Source organism: Macrobrachium nipponense, chromosome 1, assembly GCF_015104395.2.
Source record: "Macrobrachium nipponense isolate FS-2020 chromosome 1, ASM1510439v2, whole genome shotgun sequence".
NCBI lineage: Eukaryota > Metazoa > Arthropoda > Malacostraca > Decapoda > Palaemonidae > Macrobrachium > Macrobrachium nipponense.
The window spans coordinates 174,243,011-174,266,279 of NC_087200.1; the positions used below are offsets into that span (position 1 = coordinate 174,243,011).

At 41.1% G+C, this 23,269-nt stretch overlaps 1 protein-coding gene across 1 annotated transcript in view; it reads left to right on the top strand.

Annotated features, from left to right (window-relative positions):
* LOC135219861 (E3 ubiquitin-protein ligase UHRF1-like) overlaps window positions 1-23,269 on the top strand; it is a 207,727-nt gene that overhangs the window by 90,541 nt on the left and 93,917 nt on the right. Inside the window, exons 9-10 of the mRNA XM_064256982.1 lie at window positions 6,678-6,818; window positions 9,737-9,893. Coding sequence (XP_064113052.1) covers window positions 6,678-6,818; window positions 9,737-9,893 — 298 coding nt within the window. The remainder of the gene's footprint in view (window positions 1-6,677; window positions 6,819-9,736; window positions 9,894-23,269) is intronic.

Below are 23,269 nucleotides of genomic sequence, written 5' to 3' on the forward strand. Positions count from 1 at the left end.
ACGTTTGCACACACGAAGCTGAAAATGATGTGTGTGTTTTGCTTACAGTACATAGTTTTAGTGTTTAATAGTGTAAGTATTTTACTGATTACATGAAGAATAGAATGATTCCTTCTCATTACTTTGCAAAATGGTTTGAAGATTCTTCTGCAAAAAGAAAAAAAAGTTCTTTAGAAGATGATACCTATTTACTAACGCTGTTGACATACCTTCAAATCAAAATTCAGCTCTTTAATCTCTGGAAAAATGTTAATCTTTTTGTCTGCTGGTAACTCCCTTTATAGCCCCCGCGACTAGCAACAACAAAATTTGTTTGTTTGTTTGTTTTATCTTTCAAAGATGTAGGTATTAGCTGTAGGTACAGCACATTTTTTAACAGTATACAGCTGTGCGTGTGCTAGTACCTATTGGTTTCAGAGACTCAAGTTAACATTTAACAGTATAGTTGAGAGAGAGAGAGAGAGAGAGAGCAGCAATGGTTCATCTCTCTAATCTCTCGAGAAATGTTAAGATTTGTTCCCTGCTCTTGTAAATTTAGTCCATGCGACTGACAACAACAAAATTCATATTTGTTTTTTTGTCGTCCAGATATGAATTACAAGTACTGCACATTTTTTAACAAGCATGAACACACTGCCTGCATATGTACTAATGCCCACTGGTTAAATATAATCTCTCTCTCTCTCTCTCTCAGGAAAGATACCTTCAATTCAAATTATCAGTATCTTTTCCTGATAGACAGACAGCGTAAATATTTAGGGCTTGGCATATGTCAATTATTTTATTATCTTGGGATTTTTGGTTAATCTTGGGATTTTCCATGGTCAATTCTTGGGGTTAGTAAGAAAAATGCCACAATTTGAGTAGCAGTAGCAGCAGCTGCAGCGCACACCCAAATGAATCGGGTAAGCCTAGCGCGCCCAACTATAGTATTTACAAAATGAACAGAGCTCTCTGGCTCTGTGGCTGGGGTGTTTTGGTCCTCCTACGTGTTTGATCTCCACATATCTGCCAAATTTATAACAACAACAGAGATAAAACAATTTCTCCCGTTACGCAGAATTCTAAATAAATTATGTAGGTTAACCCTTTAACGCCGATTGGACGTATTAAACGTCTACGAAAATTGTCTGTCTGGTGCCGAACCGACGTATGGTATGTTGACGAAAAATTTTTCTTTTATTAAATTCGCGGAAAAATAGTTTTAGGCCTACTAGGCAAAAACTTTTGAATCACGTCCCTTGGGGGATGCTGGGAGCTCACAGATCAAGCTGTTGTTTTGTTTACAATCATTACCTAGGCGCCCAAGCGCGAATTTCTTCTTGCACTAAAAAGCATCAGCGACACATCTCAGAAATTATTTCGTCACTTTAACGTAATTTTTGCACCTTTTTATATTAGCCGTTACATAAAGTATTATATATATGAAAATGTGGGCAATATCATGTAGAATACAACAAAAGAACAACTCATGGTTGTAGCTTTTATCAGTTTTGAAGTATTTTCATGTAAATAACGATAAGTGCCAAAATTTCAACCTTCGGTCAACTTCGACTCTATGGAAATGGTCGAAAAATGCAATTTTAAGCTAAAACTATTATATTCTAGTAACATTCAAACATTTACCTTCATTTTGCAACAAATTGGAAGTTTAGCACAATATTTTGATTTATGGTGAATTTATGAAAAAAACTTTTTCCTTACGTCTGCACGGTAACTTCCGAAAAAATCAGAAATTTTTTTCGTCCGATTGTTGTAATGTTTGCACCATTTTAAATTAGCCGTTACATAAAGTTTTATATATGGAAATGTGCGCAATTTCATGTAGATTATAACTATAAATAACCCATGGTGGTTGCTTTTATCAGTTTTAAAATATTTTCATGTAAATAATGATAAGTGCCAAAATTTCAACCGGTCAACTTTAACTCGACCGAAATGGTTGAAAACCGCAATTGTAAGCAAAAACTTACATTCTAGTAATACTCAATCATTTACCTTCATTTTGCAGCAAATTGGAAGTCTAGCACAATATTTAGATTTATGGTGAATTTTAGGGGGGAAAAAAACTTTCCTACGTCCGCGCTGTAACTGCCGAAAAAATCCAAAAAATTTTCGTCCAATTGTCGTAATGTTTGCACAGTTTTATATTAGCCGTTACATAAAGTTTTATATATGAAAATGTGTGCAATTTCATGTAGAATACAACGAAAAACAACCCATGGTTGTAGCTTTTATCTGTTTTGAAATATTTTCATATAAATAACGATAAGTGCCAAAATATCAACCATAGGTCAACTTTGACTCGACCGAAATGGTTGAAAAACGCAATTGTAAGCTAAAACTCTTACATTCTAGTAATATTCAATCATTTACCTTTATTTTGCAACAAATTGGAAGTCTAGCACAATATTTTGATTTATGGTGAGTTAATGAAAAAAATCATTTCCCTTACATCCCCGCGGTAACTCTTCCGAAAAAAATCAGAAATTTTTTCGTCTGATTGTCGTAATGCTTGCACCATTTTAAATTAGCCGTTACATAAAGTTTTATATATGAAAATGTGCGCAATTTCATGTAGAATACAACTAAAAACAACCTATGGTTGTAGCTTTTATCAGTTTTGAAATATTTTCATATAAATAACGATAAGTGCCAAAATTACAACCTTCGGTCAACTTTGACTCTACCGAAATGGTCAAAAAACAAAATTGTAAGCTAAAACTATTACATTCTAGTAATATTCCATCATTTACCTTCATTTTGCAACAAATTGGAAGTCTCTAGCACAATATTTTGATTTATGGTGAATTTATGAAAAAAAACTTTTTCCTTACGTCCGCGTTGTAACTTCCGAAAAATCATAAATTTTTCGTTCGATTGCCGTAATGTTTGCACCATTTTAGATTAGCCGTTACATAAAGTTTTATATATGAAAATGTGCGCAATTTTATGTAGAATACAACTAAAAACAACCCATGGTTGTAGCTTTTATCAGTTTTGAAATATTTTCATATAAATAATGATAAATAGAAAACATTTGACCTTCGGTTAATTTTAACTCAACCGAAATGGTCCAAACCTGCAATTGTAAGCTGCAACACTTACAGTCTAGTAATATTCAATCATTTACCTTCATTTTGCAACAAACGGGAAGTCTCTAGCACAATATTTCGATTTATGGTGAATTTTTTAAAACTGCTTTTTTTTTTTATATCCGCACGTTACGAATTCATGCATCATATTGTGATAATATGTTCTCTGTGATGCTTTGATCATTTTACAATTTGTTATCTACCAAAATCATTGCAATTTAGTGTACAATACAACGAAAATATAATTAACTCATTAGCTTTTAACCGTTTTGCTCACAGCGCGATTTGTATACAATTACATATGAAATTTTTTTTTCTCCACGCTGTCATATATTCCAATATTTATATATACATAATATTTTTTCATTTCTGATGGTTGCATACTAAACTTTTGGCAATGACAAAAAAGGAGCCAAAAATAAACACTTAATCTTGAAAATTAAGTGTGCTGTGATTTTTTGAAAAAAAACTTTTTCCCGCTTCGGTGCTCACTCGCAAACGCCTCCGGCATACAGGAGACACTTTCGGAAATACCGGCTCAGCATTTAAGGGTTAACAATTGATTGTTTTTTATGCAATAAAAAGAAACTGAGTCAGATTTTGTATCCACATGGCATATCATTTTGGTGCTGTTGCGAATATTTCAACCAGTTCCATGTGCGTTTAAATCCACACTACAGTCCGGAGGCAGTTCTCCCTTCTACACATAACTTGATTTCATAATATCGTAGGTATAGAATAAATTGGTGAGCAAGGAAATATGAAATAAAGCATAACGGAGTAAGTTTGATGAGTTAGAAAATAAACAATCGTATACAGACAGATTCTCTCTCTGTCTCTCTCTCTCTCTCTCTCTCTCTCTCTGACAAAATAATAGATTGGAAACAATGCCTGAATGTTGCTTGAATGCGATATGGCAAAGTTTTGGCCTGACTGAAGTGGGGAGTGACTTTGACACCGACTTACAAATTATTCCTGGTCATCTCACAGCCATGGACAGACATCAACTTCACAGCCGAGCAAGGGCAATCGTATACAAAATAAATAGGTATGGAAAATGCGAAATGCGGGCCTATGTTATCCCATAAAAAAGCAAAAGCTCTCGCTCGGAGAGAGAGAGAGAGAGAGAGAGAGAGAGAGAGAGCAGGGCCGAATAGGAAGGAGATTAAAGCCCCTGGGAATGGAAAACCCTTATAATCTTATAATTATAGCCTCAGGGTTTGTCTCAAGGACATTCAAAGATGGTTAGTCAAGAACAGTTAATGTATAAACCAAAATAATGCAAATGGTGCACGATTGCTCTTTTGTATTTTAAAATACAATAGTAATATGAGAATACATACAATATTATTGGATATAGTGAAGTACAAGTAAAGCATAACTTTTTAAGAGATCTACTGTTTTCCTCCGGTAGTAACTATCGCAATCGGCCAATTTTGGAAAGCATAGACAGTACGCTAATTTTATACCGCGTGTATGATGCGACACCTTTAAAATTAGTTTCAAAATTAGGTTTCAAAAGTTGCATAATATGAGAGTATATATGGTAAGTGGAAAACAGCTGTGGCCTTGTGTCAGAAGCCGCAGTCTGGTGTATTGCTGAGAGAGCAATTCTAGAGGAATTTTCAGCACCTGGAATCTTTTAGACATCAATGTTTATCTGCTTCTTTGGAGATGGAAAGACTTTTTTTGCTGTCTAATTTCAAAGTTATCATCCCTTGCTTCCTCGATATTGCATTATGTGCTTTTAGATCTTGCAGTGGATCACCACCATAAGGTGTTGAGACTGAAGCCTCTTCATCTCTCTATCAGTCTCTCTCTTGAGTTTAGATGCAGGCTTAAACTTTATCTGAAATATTTACTGTGAAACCTTTTAATAAGCACTGTTGGTGGTTACTGAGTAAAATGATTGCAGTCACCCTGCTTTAAGCTCTGCCAAAGGGAATGCTATTTTTACTTTCTGCCTTAGCTATGTTTTGTAGAGAACTGTAAGAATTCCAATGTAACCTCCTTGGTGGAGAAGAAGTGGAAATGCTTCTCTGTCCTGTTGGGGCAATTAAACTTAATCAGATAGGTTAAGCCTGGAAAGAGGTAGTTATCCTTTTAGAAACCTTGAACATCTTTGTCAAAGGTTCACCCTGGAATAGGCAAAGTTAACCTTTTGTTTTGTGGTTTTAGGAAACCTAGATGTCAAAGGTTAAGCCTGGAAGAGGCAAAATTAATCTTTTGTTTTGTAGTTTTAGAAAACCTAGCTGTCTTTGCCAATAGATAAGCCTGGAAAAGGCAAAGTTAACTTTATGTTTGGTGGTTTTAGACAATCTGGAATGTATTTTTTCAAAGGTTAAGCCTGCAGGAGGCAAAGTTAACCTTTTCTTTTGTGGTTTTAGAAACCTAGAACATCTTTGTCAAAGAACACGAGGTCCTTTGTGATGTATTTGATTAGGCTAGTGCATGAGAACTAGTTTTATATCTACCTTTGTTGAAGGTAAACATTCATATTGTGAAAAGCAGTTGTAATATCACTTAGTGTTATGTCAAATTGTTGCTTCAGGATAGGATTGATGTGGCGCAGTAAAAGTGCAATTTGGATTTTACCCGCTCACTATCTTTAGTTAGCAGAATCGTGTTTGAAAATTACTAGTAAAGCCCTTAATCTGTTACTATTAGTGGGTAGTCTTTTTCCAGAACTAAAGAAAGAGCAATTCTGCTAGCTCTTTGTTTAAATCCCGGGTTTTAATATTTTGGGGAGCGTGAAGGTACAAATATTTTATAGGAGCTTACCTTTATATCATAAAGGTGTATTTATTTTAATTGACTGTCGTTTTGTAGGGATTTTGGACCCAGGAACAGGGGTTCCTTCACACTGCTTAAGTTCATTCTGACTGAATTGAAATGGTTTTTCTCCACAAGGCTGATCTTTGCTGCACATATATTAGAGCCTTGCTCCCTGAATGGAATCCAACTTCTGGTGGTAGTAAAATCCAGAAAGGATTCCAGATCGGGTAAGAATGTTTTGGGTTTCATGCAAGAAACCTTTAGCTCGATTGGCTGAGCTGATTTTTGTATAGCTGCACTACCAGCCGTCCTCTTAATGTTGGAATCTCAAATAATATAAATTTTAATGATAAAATTTATTATTTGGATACTTACCTTCTGTTGAAGCAGACCACACTCAACCTCCCCACAACTCAGTTCAAGGAGATTTTTGACATGTTAAAACATTCGAAACACAGCTGGTGGAGAACAGGTGAAGTAGACAGTCATCCGGGCACTTTCTTCTTCATGCCAACTCGCCTAATCAGTAGTTAACTATCCAAATAATAAATTTTATCATGAAAATTTATATTATTAGTACCTATATTACATTTAAAACAAAACCAAGAGACAGCAGTATAATATAAATTGATATTAGTATATATTTTATATGGTATATATTGTAATAAGTCATTTCAATAAAATACACGCCAAAATGCTTGACTGCATGAATTGGTATTGCCTGTGTGTGTGTGTGTGTTTTTTTTTTTTTTTTTTTTTTATACGTATATATATTTCTGCTAATTCTCTTGTTTCTTCATTACTTAGAGCTTTAGCGTTGAATTGCAACGTACCTATCAACAAAAACGGTGCAGAAGCTAAAGACTGGAGAGGAGGAAAACCTGTTCGTGTAGTGAGAAATGAAAAAGGACGTAAACACTCCAAATATGCACCCGAGGAGGGTAATAGGTGAGTGATATTATAGAACATTATTAAATTTGAAAAATTCAGGCATGCTCTCTCTCTCTCTCTCTCTCTCTCTCATCTCTCTCTCTCTCTCTCTCTCTCTCTCTCTCTCTCTCTCATCTCTCCTCTCTCTCTCTCTCTCTCTCTCTCTCTCTCTCTTAATAGTTTATCCTTTATGAGATTTATGAATAAGTCATGTAAGGCTCACGTGTGTAATTTAGCCAAGTGTAGACTTACGAATATGTGGCAATAGGTTGGCCTATATCTGAAATTATGGCAAACACTTAATTCTGTGATGTACGTATTTCCTAACAGTGACGTAATAAGAGTGTTGGCAATTGTGTTTTCTTTTACCTTATGTGCCAAGCAAGTTGTTATCCGGTTCCAGCACATAATAAAGGAAAATATCAAAACGACATACACAAAGTATAGTATTTAGTTCCAAAACTTACAACTAGCAAACATCCAAATAAACCCTTAATTTATGTCAATAAAAAAAAAAACTAAGTTTAAAGTGGAAGTGTAGTGGATCCTGAGAGCAGATACCTCCTACCACTGTAATTCTGAACAAGTAACTTCATGGATAAGCAATGTTGAGGAGGTAAAAATTACCAATGTTAATACAATAGAGAACAAATCATGAAATAAAAGGTCTCTGAATTATGTACATATAAGGAATACAAAATTCTGTGCATTGCTGCATATAAAAGGGAATGAGAATGCTCCACATGACATTCCTCCCTGCTGAAGAGATGACCCAAGGGTCATCCTGAGGGATTTATCCTTAGGTGGGTGTCAGTTCATCCCTAGGTGGAGCATCTGATATGTTACTCTTGGTACCTTTGAATTGGTGGATGGTCAAATGGAAATTCTGCAGAAATAGTGGCCACCACAGTCAACATTGGTTAGTTCCTGTGGTTTGCATAAGGAAAACCAAGGGGTTTTGTTTTGTAAAGACTGATTAGCATATGACTGGAGAAGTAAACTTCATGTTTTTTTTCAAGTGAGTATGATGGCCAGCAGCACTTACACCACTGGAAAGGTGTGTGTGTGGTGTGTGTTTTTTAAAGTAGTAGTAGTAGAAAGAAACTGAAGGCTACAGTACAATGTCAGGGGTTTTCCTGTATTGGTGCAGGGGCCCCCCCCCCCCCCCCCCACACTCACCACACACACACACACACACACACACACACACACACACACACACACACACACACACACACACACACACACACACACACCAGTACTGCAAGCATCAGCTTGGATTGTAAAAGGTTGGGAAAGTTCAAGTATTAGCAAGTAAAAGATTTGAACGGAGAAGGATTTTTAGATGATCAAATGAATGGTGACATGCATCTGTCCAAATTAATTTATTTGTAGGACCAGAGAGATCAGTTAGGGGTGGTGTAACTACACTGTAGTTTTTACAAAATTTCCTCTGGTAACAAATCATACCCAAGAACCTTATAAGGGCTGTCTTATTAGTTGGTTGTGGATAGTCAGTTACAGCGGCAATATTTTCCTTTGTGACATACCCTGACTAAGTGATAATGTCCTCAATATATCAACTTTGCTTTTCTAAGTGAAGATTTGGCCTAGTTGTAAGTTTAACTAACTTACAGATTATTGAAGAGAGCTTCCAAGCATTTCACATTTACTTTTCAGAAGTTTGACACTACTAAAACTGTGTCAACGTAGACTTAAATGCCTTCCAAGTCTTGTAAGGCAATATTCACAACTTGCTTGAATGTAACAGGAGTTTTGGAATAGCCAAAAGGAAGCCTTTCGTATTGAAAAGCCCAAATGAAGTATTAAACGCTGTTATTTATTTTGCATTTTTCTGTTGGTTCAATTTGATAGTAACTTCAAAACAAATTTGTTTGTATTAGATATTTAGCATCACCAGTGGCATCCACAATGTCTTTTATGTGTGGTAAAGGATGACTATCTTCAACTGTCGCATTATTCACTTTTTTTAAATCTGTTCAAAGTCTTCTGGGCTCTTGTATTTAGGGACCAGTAAACAAGTTGATGAACAGAAAGATGGTAACCTGTTATGTATTACAGGCAGTCTCCGGTTATCGGCGGACTCGGTGAATGGCGATCTGGTTTGAGGCTTGACTAGCACCATAAAATCGGTGATTATGGTGTCATAATGTGCTGAGTTTTGGTTATCAGTGCCTTATAATTTTTGGTGACAAAACATATCTAACAGAGCTGCCATTAACTGGTTATCAGTGCCATAAGTGCCATAAGTCACAGAGTTTCGGTTAATGTTGGTTTCTGTTTATTTGCGCCATAAGGTGCTGATAATAGAGTTATGGCGCCATAACATACCTAACAAGGACTCCATTAACCGAAACTCGGCGCCATAAATCAAAGTTTCAGTTAAGGCAGTTTTTGCTTATCAGCACCCTGTCAATAACGGGGGGACTGCTTGTTTATATATTATGTATATACTATATTGAATTATTATATTACAATAGGTAAATTTTACAACCCTAATACATTAACCATTCCTTTAAACCTAGTAGTAGGTAAAAGATAAGACCTTAATTCCTGATCAAAACTGAATTTATTTTTTTGTTTAACTTTTATGATTAAATATGTTAATTTTATTAATAACCATTAATTAATAAAAAAAAAGCTATCATTTAGGGCAATGATAGGTTTTTTTATTAATTAAAAATGTGTTTGAGTTTTTATTCATGTTGACAATGAGTTATAGGATACTTACATATACATATTTTATAAGGTATTGTGTACTACTTAGATGTAATTTAATCAGACCATATAACTGAAAATACAAGTCTTCTGTGCATTTGTCATTCATGTCGAGTAATTTTATTGCAGATTATTTGTTTTAATGCTAAAGAATGCTTTCTCCATTTTATATTATTAATGTATTAATGAATTTTCAGGTATGACGGTATATATAAGATAGTCAAATATTGGCAGTCTACAGGTAAAAGTGGATTTAAAGTTTGGCGTTATCTTCTGCAGCGTGATGATCCTACTCCTGCTCCATGGACTAAAGAAGGGAAGAAGAGAATTGCAGAACTGGGTTTAGAAATGCAGGTGAGTAGAAGTTCAGTTATACTTTTTCAAGTAAAAGACTTAGTATTGATTGTGTGTTCAAGGTTATGTGAATCTTTCTCCCGCATATTCTCCACTGGCTTATTGTCGTCTTCATGACCCATTGCCATTTGCACTAGACTGCTATGGTTTATTGCAAGTTTCAAGCACTTCTGCTCTTTTAAAGGCAGGGATATTAAACCTGTATCCAACTTCTGTAAAGTGGACTTTGGACTGGCATAGAGGTGTAAACTTTCAAAGTTTTGACACTGCTCCATTTTGATAACACCTAATGGTTGCCAGTAATACTGTTCATTGTAGTTGATATAATCCAATCAATGTTTTTTTATACATATTTTCAAAGTGTGAATGTGCATTTATCTTGTAAGTTTATTTTGGGAGAGACATTGCATTTTGGAAGCATAACAAACTCCAAGTAGAAAGTAGATGTGTTTTACAAAGTGTGAATGTACATTTTTCTTGTAAGTATATTTGTGGGAGAAGTTTCGTTAATAAAATTATTACATTGATATAAAGCAAGTGGTTTCTTTAATATCTAAAGTTTGGTTTATTAGTTTAAACAGGCATGAATATTTGAAAGAAACACATCTGAAGCTATAATGATGGTGATTATTGGAAGTGTGTCATATTAGGAAATGTCATAGAAAGTTTGCTGCAGCGTTCAATTGCACCCCAGCAGCAACCCATTTTATTCTTTTTATTGTCCCTGCATTCATAGCATCATTCTTCCATTTTACTTTCCACCCTCTCCTAACAATTGTTTGATAATGCAATTGCAATGTTTTCCTCATGCTGCTGTAAAATCTGTTTACTCTCAGTTTTGCTTTCAGTTCTGAACAATGTCATAGGTCCCAATGCTTGATCTTTGGCCTGAATTTCATATTAACAGTTCAGGTGTATGAAACTTATATTCATAAGTCACAACAAATAATGCTAAATCTACACCCCATTCACCTGGCCAATACAGTAAATAATTAATTGTATAGAAATAATTAATACTTGTATTCCCTGAATGCTTTCTAGATTTTCTTCTCATGTTCATTGGTGGTTAATTTGCTGAATTTTTCTACTTCAGAGGATTACATATTATCTAACATTTTGGTACTTTTGGTAATAATGTACATTTATTCCATTTTCTGGCATTTTTGGAATTACTGTAAAAGTATCATCAGTGATTTGTTCTTGTACCCTGTAATGAAGGGGATGATAACTGTTATAATGAGACCTCTGAATCACATTTCTGTGCTGATGTGGCTCACAGGAACATTGGTACTTGAAAAGGTGGTGAAATTTTGAACTGGGTGAAGTTGTAAAGTACAGTAGTTGTTCTACTAAGTAGGAAGGAACTAAATGGAATGGATGAAAGATACAAAGCAGTAAGCAGTATAGTTGGACTGAAGGAATGCTTATTTAAACCTTTAGTATCATATTGTTATTGGTACCTTCATGAAAGTGTTGAATCATCATAATCCACTTGCTCAACAGGGTTTGGGAGGAAATATAGCTTTTAATCCTTTCATTTATACATTCATCCTGGTTAATTTTGCATTAAGGTCCACATCTAAGCAACTGGAAGTCATAGAGAAGTATTTTTTCAGTGGACACATGGTATAGTGAGGAAATCTCAACATACATTAACAAATGAATGACTGGTCGAGGTTTGCATTGAATTGTTGGGTTATTAGTTGTTGTTAATGATGGATCAGTTTTCTTACTTTACTATTTTTCTTTAGGGTGGAAATATTTTTGTAGTTGTTTATGATGGGTCAGTTTTCTTACTTCACTATTTTTCTGTAGGGTGGAAACATTTGTGTAGTGTTGGAATAATAGATTACAATGTGTGCACTTGGAAGATGGAAAATGCCAGAAGGCCATTTGCTTGATAAGCAGATATTTCCTGATAACATGAACATGTGAAAAGAGGACTCTATGTGATAATGAAATGTAGTTAAAATTGTTTTACATAATTAATTTAGTAGTTTATAGCTGAATCGGTAATCTAGAAATAAAACTGGACTAGATGGATAAGCCCTCCAGCAAGGACATTTAACTCGAGACTGAATAGTCATGGTACAGATACAAGAGCAGTTTTAAGGGCTGATAATACTTGTTAAGATATGAGGTCATCACTTGACATTTAAGTAAAAAGCAAGAACACAGAATTTTTTTATTTTACTATTATGAGAAGAGGAGGTAACATCAAAGAGAATGATTACCTTTTGTATGTGTGTTTGTGGGGCATAATGCAGTGAACAAAAAGCGCAGTTAGCGGAGTTGATTGTGAGGGAATGGGACAAGTAAAGAATGAAGAGTGAACCATGGAAACTGAAAACTAGATGTGTTAAAAAGGATTATTTTATAAATGTTCAAATAAAGAATTAAAAGATGTACATTGGAAACAGTTAGTAGACAGCATCAAAAGACAGTAGGAGTATACGATATAGCATTTGGAAATGGATTAGAGGGAATACTATTTGAGGAATCAAGATATATAAATGGCAGTTGAATAGAGGAGAACCATCAAGCTGTGGCTGTGAAGAGGAAAGAAATGTCTTGTAGGGAAAATGGGAAGCTAAAAATCAGATGGCAGGAGCAAAGATGAATTGGAAAGAGTGGTATCAAGATTCACAGCACTGCAGAACGAATAAAGTACATATAGAGTTATCTATAATAACTGAAAAAGTTGTGACTAGAGCAAAGTTTGTGAAAATATAGAAACAGAATTAAAAGACAAAATATGGAATGATTTGGATAATAGTTTGGAAATACTGATTGAAGAAAATAAATTTAAATGGTAGTTTGTCGTCAGGACAGAAGGACTAGTAGTGCTGTATAAACAAAAGAAGTTAGGAGAGTCTCTGGGAAGATTACAGGTGGAAAGCACCCATATCCATCATGTCCTCAGGGACTCATACAAGTTGTGGAAAAACTGTTATAGTTCCTTTTTTGAAACCTGGAAAGGACCCTAGTCATCCTAAAAGTTATAGACCTATTACTCTTACCAGCTGTGTCTTCAAGATTTACGAACGCATGGTGAATTTTCATCTGGTATGGTTATTAGAAACAAAGAGCTTGTTGTCAAAGAGGCAATTTGGCTTCTGCAAGAATAGAAGTACTTTGGACCCCTTATTATGTCTCACACGTGAGATTCAGAATGCTTTTGCAGTCCAAAATCAAACCTTTGCTGTGTTCTTTGATCTGGAAAAAGCATTTGATACTACCTGGAGGGCTGGTATTTTAATGCAGCTGGTTGAATGGTGTATTGTTGGCAGTATGTTTAATTTTGCCAAAGACTTCCTGTCTGACTGGTACCTTAAAGTAAGAATTGTGTCTACCTTCTCATCAGAGTATCTTCAGGAAGAAGGCATTCCATAAGGGAGTGTGCTTAGTCCAACCTTTTTTAATATTGCCATTAATGGTTTACTTGACCTTCTCCCTGTTGGAGTAACTGGTCAAGCATTCGCAGATGACGTTATGTGTAGTAGAGCTACTGCAGTTGAAGCTTGTACTAAAATTCAGATTGCAATTAATGCTGCTACTACCAGGGCTAATAGTAAAGGTTTCAAATTTTCTGCTGAGAAAACTAAAGCTATACGTTTTTGTAGAACACGAAGAAGGGAAGAGATTCCAACCTTATTTTTAGAAGGTTCTATCTTGTTGTATGAAGATAAAATCAAATATTTAGGAATTATTTTTGACAAAAAATTGACTTTTGCAGAACATATAAATGAGACTGCAGTAAATGTTAAACAACGGTGCAATATTCTTAAAGTTGTTAGTAACCTGAATTTTGGAGCTGACCTTACTACTTTATTAAGAATTTATCAGGCCCTATGCTTGAGTAAGATTAATTATGGATCTCAGGTTTATGGTTCGGCATGTAAGACCTTGTTAGGCAAGCTGGATGTAGTACACAATATGGCATTGCGTATTTGTACAGGTGCTTTTAAAACGTCTCCTGTTGAGAGCCTTTATGTAGACTCTGGTTTTCCTCCGCTTTTCATTCGGAGGGAGGAACAGGGTCTCTGATATTTGTCACGAGCACTAACCTCTCAATCTAATCCAAATTTTAAGTATATAAAACATCCTGTTGACAGAGCACCAACTAGACGTACATTGCTTAAGCCCCTTGAAGTTAGATTAAACATCAGTGTGAGAGAGGTAGGCCTTATTCCTCCACTGGTTATGGAAACTACATTTTCTAAATTCCCTCCTTGGTGTAGGCCTCCTTTAGATATTTGCCAAGTTAGAGACAACAAAAAAATCAGCTCAAGTGTTCAGCTTCAAAGTAGCTTCTTGGCCCATGTTTCTGAGCATAGGAACTTGATTGCTGTATATACAGATGGGTCAAAATCAGCAAATGGAGTTGGATGTTCTGTCATTGTCGGTGAGAGAACAATTTAAAAAAGCCTCCCTATTAAGTTCTCAATTTTTAATGCTGATATCTATGCTATTTTTAGCATTTTGAAATTTTTTTTAGTACAGGTAGCACTGGGGACTCGTATATTATTTATTTTGATTCCCAGAGTTCCCTAGCTGCACTCCAGAAGTTGATGCCATCTAATCAACTCGTTCAAGAGGTGCAGGATTGGCTGGTCCTCCTGCATTCTCGAAAACACATCAGTGTGAAGTTTTGTTGGGTTCCCTCGCATGTGGGAATTCGTGGTAACGAGCTGGCTGATACAGCCGCTAAGCTGGCAGCTTCCTCCCGGGCTTCCCACTCTGTGAGGGTTCCCTGTGAAGATTTAAAATTTTTTATTAAATCATTTTGTAGGACTAAGTGGCAGAATCACTGGTCCAGCTTAAATAGTAATTTAAAGCTGAAATCGATCAGACCTTCTGTTGGGATGGATAGAAGATCTAGTATAGTTTTAACATGCGTATAGGGCATAAGTTTTTAACACACAGGTATCTTTAACTAGTGGAGCAGAGAGGCAGGTTCCTCAATGCTCCAATTGTAATGTTGGCATTACAGTGAGGCATATATTTGTTGACTGTCCTCTTTATTTTAATCATAGACGTCGGTTTGGTTTCACCAACAAACCTTTGTCAGATATTTTAGGAGAGGGTGCTCCCACAGAGGAGATTCTTAAATTTCTTAAGGAAATCCATTTGTTTTATGATATTTAATTGAGTATTTTAATATGAATTTGATTTTAATAATTTTATTTAATTATACAAGTGTATCTTGTATTAGTAAATATATCCAGTCGATATATATGCGCTGAATGGCCTTTGGCTCCGGCGCGTGGCAAATGGCCACAAATTTTATAAATTCATTCATTCCTACCTCTGAGCTCTGACCTAGCATTGTACTCAGGTGCTTCGGATCTGGATTAGGGAGCTCTTCTGGAAGGCAAGAAAGTTTCTTGGGTTTGGTTTTCAGAAGAGAGAACTCTTCATATAAATATGAAAAGAATTGAAGGTCTTCAATCCTTTGTAAGAGAAACATTCAACAAGACAGTAACGGTCCATTCAGACAATATCACAACTCTGTCTTACATAAGGAATCAAGGAGGCACTCACTCCTCCATCTACATTGCAACGAAGGACCTACTCTTCTGGGCAAAGAAAACGTGACCATATTGATAACAAGATTCATTCAGGGCAAGCTGAAATGTGCTTGCAGCGGACGAGCTCTGTCGTCGCAGAAAAGTCTTACCCACGAATGGACTCTACATCCACAAGTATGCACAGTCCCGTGGAAACTGTATGGAAGACCTGCTATAAATTTATTCGTGATGTCGAAGAACCATCGCCTCCTGCTGTTTTGCTCTCCTATCCTGGACCCCTGGGCATGGGCAACTGATACTATGTTTGTTCCGATACGTAATACAAACCCTCGGTCCTTTAACAATAGGAAGGTAACTAGCGGCAGCTGGGACGGTCGTAAGCTTCGAACAAGGGGAGAACGGTAGTTAACTGCTTGTCCGATCGTGCGCGCGCCCGAGAGGTGAAGAATCACTTTTGCTTCGGCCGCGGGTGTGAAGGACGTGTTCGTCATCGCTTTGTTTATATTGTGTTTTCTACTAATGGTTTGTTTGACTTGAAAATGAAACTGTAAGTACACTGTTTTCATTTTCATTACTTAATTATGAATCAACATGGAGCTATCGCCGTAGAGACGGCGATTTCCGCTCTTTTCATGAATTGAACCCTTGAATTATGTCTCGGTGCCGAGGGCGGGCGCACTCGCGCCGAGTCATGTATTTTGGGCGAAAGTGTGTAATTGAAAGATGTAAGTACTCTTTTTCATTATATTTTTGCCCTGTGCGTTTGTTGCCGAGAGCTTGATTGCGCTCGGCAAGAGCCTCTTATTTTGTATGAATAGAATGCAATGGAAGTGGATTCGCAATGCAGTTTTCTTTTCATTTTCATTTATTAATTGCATCAAATTTAATTTTGGATCAATTTCCGCTCTTACCCGGGAATTAATCCTTACGATTTATTGCTGTGAAAGTGAAAATAGCAAGTGCAGTATTGTTCATTTTCATATATATTTATGATAGCATCATATTATTATGGATCAAGTTTCCGCTCTTACCGGGAATTGATTTTTCCCCCTTTAAGTTCTATGAAGTGAATCGCAAGTGCAGTATTCTGTTTCATTTTCATATTACTTTTCACTGCTGTGCGGGGGTAGGGGAAGCGAAGGTCTGCCAGGAAGTCGTCGGAAAGCTCCCGCGACTCCCTTGGTATCCGATTCTTCGTCTTCTTTCCTGCCCCCCCGCTCAGCTTCCTCGTATTTTGTTTTTGGGGTCTTCCTTCCGTTCGGGGTGGGGCATGTCTCCCCCCCCGTGCGTGAGGGAACCCCTCTTACTAATCTGTCTGTGCTACCGCAGGTGCTACATCCGTGGGAGACGACCTTGGACAGGTATGGGCCACTGCGGCTGCAGGGCGTGCCTAGCATCCACGATCTGCTGCAGCGTCTAGCGAGGTCTGGGGCGGTGACCTTGGAGTGGTCTCCACTACAACCTTCACGGCCGCTTATGCTGCTTCCCCCCGCTGGTCTACACTCCCCATGCTGTGTCGGTGACGCCGTCTGCCGCTTCTAGGGCCGGTCGCCGCCGTACCGAGGAGGGGTATGCCGCCGCCGCCTGTGTTTTCTTCGTGTTGCCTGCCCCAGACTTCCGCTGTTCCAGCAGCTCGCCCCTGGACCGGCCGCCAGTACCACGCTGGCTGCCGATGATTCTACGAGGCGATGGCTGGGCCTGCCGTACCTGTCGCTGATGTGGTTCCCGCTACTGGCTTGGCTGTCCCTTCTGTGTTTACCGCTGCCGCTGTTCCTGCCGCTCCTGAGCTGGTTGCTGTTCCTGTCGCTCCTGCTTCCTGCGCCTGTCCATGCTGGTCCTGCCCATGGTGTGTCTTCCCCAGTCCCAGGTCCTTCCGGACAGGTGCAGTCGGGCCGTGTTGCTTCGGCAATAGGCCCGACTCCGGCCTGGATGGAGGACCTGACGACTGTCCTGCGTGAGCTGACGAAGAAGAGGAAGGTGTCATTTTCGTCTTCGTCTGTTGCTGCCTCTTCCCCTTCGACTTCTAAGGCCCATAAGCCGAAGAAGAAGAAGGCTGCCTCCCCCCCCTAAGAAGTCTCCTTCGGGAACTTCTAAGGGCCCGTCCCACCTCGGTGGGACGGGGGGTCCTTCTGCTGGTCCTCCTGCTCCTTCGGGAGCGGGCCCGCTCTCCCCTTCCGTAAGGAAGAGATAGACGGGGACCAGAGGAGTATCGGTTAGCTCTGGTACTTCCTCGCCTGGTGCTAGCGGCGATGCCGCTACGCCAGGTTCCGGCTCGGGCTCTCGTTCGCGGGAGATCCCGAGTGTACGCTCTCCCTCGGGAGACCGTGCAGCCAAAGTTTCGGCGCCAGAGTTCGCTCGACGCCAAGACCACGGCACGGAGCAGAAGGCTGGCGAGAACCGCTCAGGTGACTCTCGCCAGGCCAGCGGCCGCTCTCGCAGCGACCAGCTGGTAACCGGGTTTTGTTATATTCCCCCTAAGAAGACTCCTTCGGGAACTTCGAAGGGCTCGTCACACTCCGGTGTGACGGGGGGGTTCTTCTGCTGGTCCTCCTGTTCCTTCGGGAACGGGGCCCGTCTCCCCTTCAGAGAAGAAGAAGAAGACGGGGACCAAGGGTGTGCTGGCTACCGCTGGTACACCCTCGCCTGGTCTTGGCAGCTCTGCTGCTAAGCCAGGTACGGCTCGGTTTCTCGTCCGCGAGAAGTTCCGAGTGTACGATCTCCTTCGGGTGACCGTGCAGCCAAAGTTAAGACGCCTGAGTTCGCTCAGCGTCATGACCGAGGCACGGAGCAGAAGACTGTCGAGAGCCGCTCAGGTGACTCTCGCCAGGCCAGCGGCCGCTCTCGCAGCGACCAGCCGGTACCTCGGGTGGACGTGACGGTCTCTGACCGGCCACGGGTTGAGGCTGGGAAGAGGTCCCCCAGGTCCCCTCGACCGACGGTACCAGCCTCAGCTGGTACCAGCGGTTTGACGTGCCGCGAGGACGCTCACCGGTCTCACGGCGAAAGCGAGCTCTGCAGGTCACCTGACCGCCGCTCCCACAGGGACCGGGCGGATACGGTGACCAGCAGCAGCTCGTCTGACGCACGGGACCGGGATCGACGTGCTCAGTCGAGCCGCTCGCCACAGGTGAGCGGCACGGCCAGGCCTGCAGATCGATCCCCACCGCGGGTTGGTGATCGGCTGCAGCCCCCCACGTACGCTGGTCCTGCCAGCGAGCGGGGGGGGGAGCGTCAGGTCTGTCTCTCCACTACCTTCAACTTCCTCGGGCTACACCGGGAAGAGCGAGGTAGCTAGGAGTGATCGTGAGAGGTGCGCCGCTCACGATCCCGTCACGACGCCGCACGTGCCACGTATGGTCTTAGGACCAACCAGGACGTACGCGCAAGTGATTGGAGGCGACCGTCAGGGGGGGAGGGGGTAGCGTCAGTTCTGTCTCTCCGATACCTTCAACTTCCTCGGCATACGCCAGGAAGAGCGAGGTATATAGGAGTGATCGTGAGAGATGCGCCGCTCACGATCCCGTCACGACGCCGCACGTGCCAGGTATGGTCTTAGGACCAACCAGGACGTACGCGCAAGTGATTGGAGGCAACCGTCAGGGATCTGTTGCTGGTCCTTCTTCTGAAGGAGGAGGGTCCTGGGAGCTGCTCTTGTTGGAGGGACTGGACGGTCCTACTCCTCAAGACGCTGTAACTTCCGAGATTCAGAGTAACTTTACCCAGGTTATTGCACTGATTCGTCAGCACAACGACCTGGGGGAAGGATCGCCGCTCCCACCAGCAGAGCCCATGTCTCTGCTCGAGTCGTTTTGGGGCCCGAGAGGGAACCCAAAGCGACGGTGGGTTTGCCGCGATCGGAGCTTGCCGATTCTGTCTTGAACCAGAGTCTCTCGTCTCCGGACAAGAAGGCTCTCTCAGTTCTGGCCGGTCGATCAAGCTACTTCCACCTCCTCTACTGCGACAGCGGCGTTTCTACGTGTCTTCGGACACCGTATTTAAATACTCCTTCGGTCCTCCTGAGAGGTTTCGACCTCGACGAGGACTGGAATGAGTCGGAGGACGGTATCGGCTCTCTCCTGTCAGGTGTCGATCAGCCCCACCCAGACGACGTTCACAGTGGCGGCAGACCCTTACCTACAGTGAGAGTTCGTAACCCTCCTCGGGGAAAACGTTTCTCCTGACGATACGTTTTCCCAGACTGAGAGGCCATCGCCGCAAGGCGATGGCTGCTCCTACTCTTCTCCAACTGCTAGTTCCACTGGGAAGGCGAGCGAGTATCCAATTCCTCCCCCATTCCCTCTCTCCTTACGGCTACGAGGGAAAGGGGAAGGATCCTACAGAGATTTCTCTGTAGGATCCCACGTTGGGGACTGCGCTACCAGGGGGGACCTTCGGGTCCTACCTGACGTAAGCCCCGGTCGTTGAGGAGGGATCCTGCCCCATTCTCGATTTCTACGGGAATCGAGAGGACCACCAGCCGATATCGTTTGACGAATTCGGTGGGGGTTTCGCAGACTGCTTAGAATTCTACGGAATTTCTAGCGCATTCAGAGTGTTAGTTTCTTACGATCTCCAAACACTTAGGCGAGACCACGGTCCAAAGTGAGCGAGACGAGAATCCCGATATGTTACACGATAATCGGGAACCTCGCCTATGCTCGAATTCCTGGAATTTCTAGCATTAGGAAGAAGACTGCTGCTGAAAGAAGACTATCTCACAGTAGGCGACCAACCTGGAATAGAGAAGAACGGACGGGAATATCCAGTTTGGCTTGAACTATCGTCTTAGTATTCTGTTCACCATTGAAGCTTTCCTTCGAGGAAGACTTCTTCACTCTCTTTGATAGAGACCGAAGGTGGTCGATCTCCAATCCTTATTTTGTTTTCTTGAAGGAAAGAATTTAGGATGGAGATCGTTGTTCAGAATCCTACAAATATACTACGTATATTAACCTCGCGACATGATTCTGCTAAGCAGTTGAATGGTCCGAGGGGTAGGCGCATATCCTGGTTATTCTACGGATTGCGACTTAGACGAAAAGTATTCTAATTGAACTGCAACTCGGGTTGCCTGCAACCTCCCAGGAGTTTCCAGTTTAAATTTTATATACTTATGGTGTTGTCACAACAACACCATTTAAGCTTTTATATTTACCGAAATTCGTTTCGCATAAATATAATTGCTCGAGCATACCTTTTTATGCTCGGTGGTTCTAGCCGAACGCATTCCTTCGTGGAAAGGATTACTTGGCAACTCAGGATGACGAGTCAGCGACAGCTACTGCGTATTGAATTGCCCGAGGCATTTCAGTACCAGCTGCCGCTTTGAGATTGACGGTTGGTTATGTCTTTCTCACCTGCTTTGATTGAATACCAACCGTATCTCTGCCCAACAATCACGGACTTAAGTCTCTGATTAACGGGGATTCTCGCATACATGAATGACCATCTACTGCTGTGACGCTAGTATTCATCGTCTTCGGTATTGCGAGAATTTTAAACAGAGATATCTATTCGACTCTCATCTTTCTGTTTACCGCACGGTAACAGAATTCTGTAACAGTCTCTTGCTGCATCGTATCTCGATAATGCGAATGATTTTTGCGGAATCTGAGTTTGTCCTCAAAATATCTTGTATTCGCAGGTGTGCAATTGTTCATTGTTCACCCCGGATTAGCAGATGTATTGAAAGACATCGCCTACTCCCACACCTGCCAGCTCTACTTCCAAACGTTCAGCCCATGAGAAGCAGTTCTTCAGGCGGCTCTCCCCTGTGTTTCATTACTGAAGAACGCCCCGCTTTCATTGCACAACGAACAGCAATGAAATGGCGGTTAGCGTTTTCAGTCATTTGTAAGCACAGGTTTAGAATCTTGAGATTCCTTCTCTCGATTCAGCTGGAAGACGTAGGTTGCATTCATTGCCTACCTTCGTCTTCAACGTCACATAGTGTTGTTTCTCCTTAAGCTGAGATTCAACGTCTATGAGATTTTCTTGCCATCAGGGACCTCGGTCTTTTGAAGGCAATTGACTTTCGCCTTTTGAGCTTATGCATTAAGAGAATCATCGCCGCGCCGTCCGGCATCGGTGACTAACAAATATTTTATTTGTTTGGTCTCTCAGCATAACTCTTTAAAGGGCGAAGGTCACGTGACTTACCCGGATGCTTGGACAACTTGCCTCTACTGATTCCGAACCAGTCAGTCGGCAGCTGTCAGAGCGCCCGAGTCAGTTACGAACTATGCTGTGGACTTAGTTCGGTTGTTCCAGAGCAATCATTACTTCGTCTTAATAGCTTGTCAGTATGAGTACTGTACATAACCAAAGTCGAGAAGAGGGATAGGTCATACGACTATTCCCTTCTTTTCGTCTTAGGTAACTGCATGACTTCTCTTGAGAAGTCAAGCACAAAGGGATGGGGATTTGTGACGCTCGATTTCGTACCGATCTTCGTAGCGAAGACTCAGAACCCTTCGGTAACTGACGATTGGTTCGAGTCCTTCACAATACCCTCCCTAATGGACTTCACCGCCTCCGATACGAAGGCTATGCTGCTTTGTCCTGTGAAGGCGCGACGGAGCTGTCTGAAGAAACTCGACACCCAGGATGAGTGTGGACGCCTCTTCATCATTCTCTCGCGTTCCGCAAGAACTTCTCCGTGGCGCAGGTAATGAAGGCAGGCGCCTGGTCCAACCGGACCGCATGCACCTCCTTCTACCTTCAGGATATTGCCCACAGTTCCTTGGATCTTTTTCCTTGGGAACCGTGGTGGTTGCTCAACACGTTGTGTAGTTAACCCAGACCCTCGCAGGCTGAACAGCATCGAGTCCTGGTGTGACCGTAAGAATGGATGAGGAATGAGAGTGTGACTGGCTCCTCTTCCCATCTTTTTCTTTCCTCTACCTCTGGGTAGAGGGACACGGTCGTCACCCTGCTGGGTAAGGACGAGATGCAGGTGAGCTACTCAATAGAGCACCATCCTATCCCTTTCAGTAGGGATAGGAGTAAATATCCACCACTTCCTCCAACAAGGGGGAGGAAGTGGATGCCAATTTGAGACAAACCCATCATTTTATGATTGTCTCTTGCAAACAGGAACAAGTTCTTGCTTGCTGGTACGAAGAGATACGCTTGCCTCTCTCTTAGTACTTGGCCCAGAGGTCTGACCATTGATCCTGCGGTGCACACCCCGATCAATCGGACAGAGGTTTGGATCCCTCCCTTGCTCTTATGACCAGGGAGGCACTCCAGGGTTGGACGAACACCAGTCTGTTCACCAAAAAGACTCAGATTCCTCCCACCAAGAAGTGAGTCTTCCTATTGTTAAAGGACCGAGGGTTTGTATTACGTATCGGAACAAATGACAATTTGTCGAAAATTGCATTTTTCCTAACTATACAAACCTGAGGTCCTTTAACAATAGGAAGGTAACTAGCGGCAGCTGGGACGGTCGTAAGCTTCGAACAAGGGGAGAACGGTAGTTAACTGCTTGTCCGATCGTGCGCGCGCCCGAGAGGTGAAGAATCACTTTTGCTTTAGGCCCATGCAAAAAGTTGCAGAGTGAGGGGTGGCATGAGGTGGGACTATATGTAAAGGACCTCAGGTTTGTATAGTTAGGAAAAATGCAATTTTCGACAAATTGTCATTTCAGGAGTGGACAACCTAGACCTATACACCTTCCTGCCATTCAGCATGGTCGGGGAAGTGTTAAAAGTTCTTGACTAACCACAACTCTTCAGTGACCCTAGTGGCCCCAATCTGGCCCCAAGAGGAGTGGTTTCCAAACCTCCTAAGACTGCTAGTAGATTTTCCTAGACTGCTGCTGCACAGAACAATTCTTCTCAA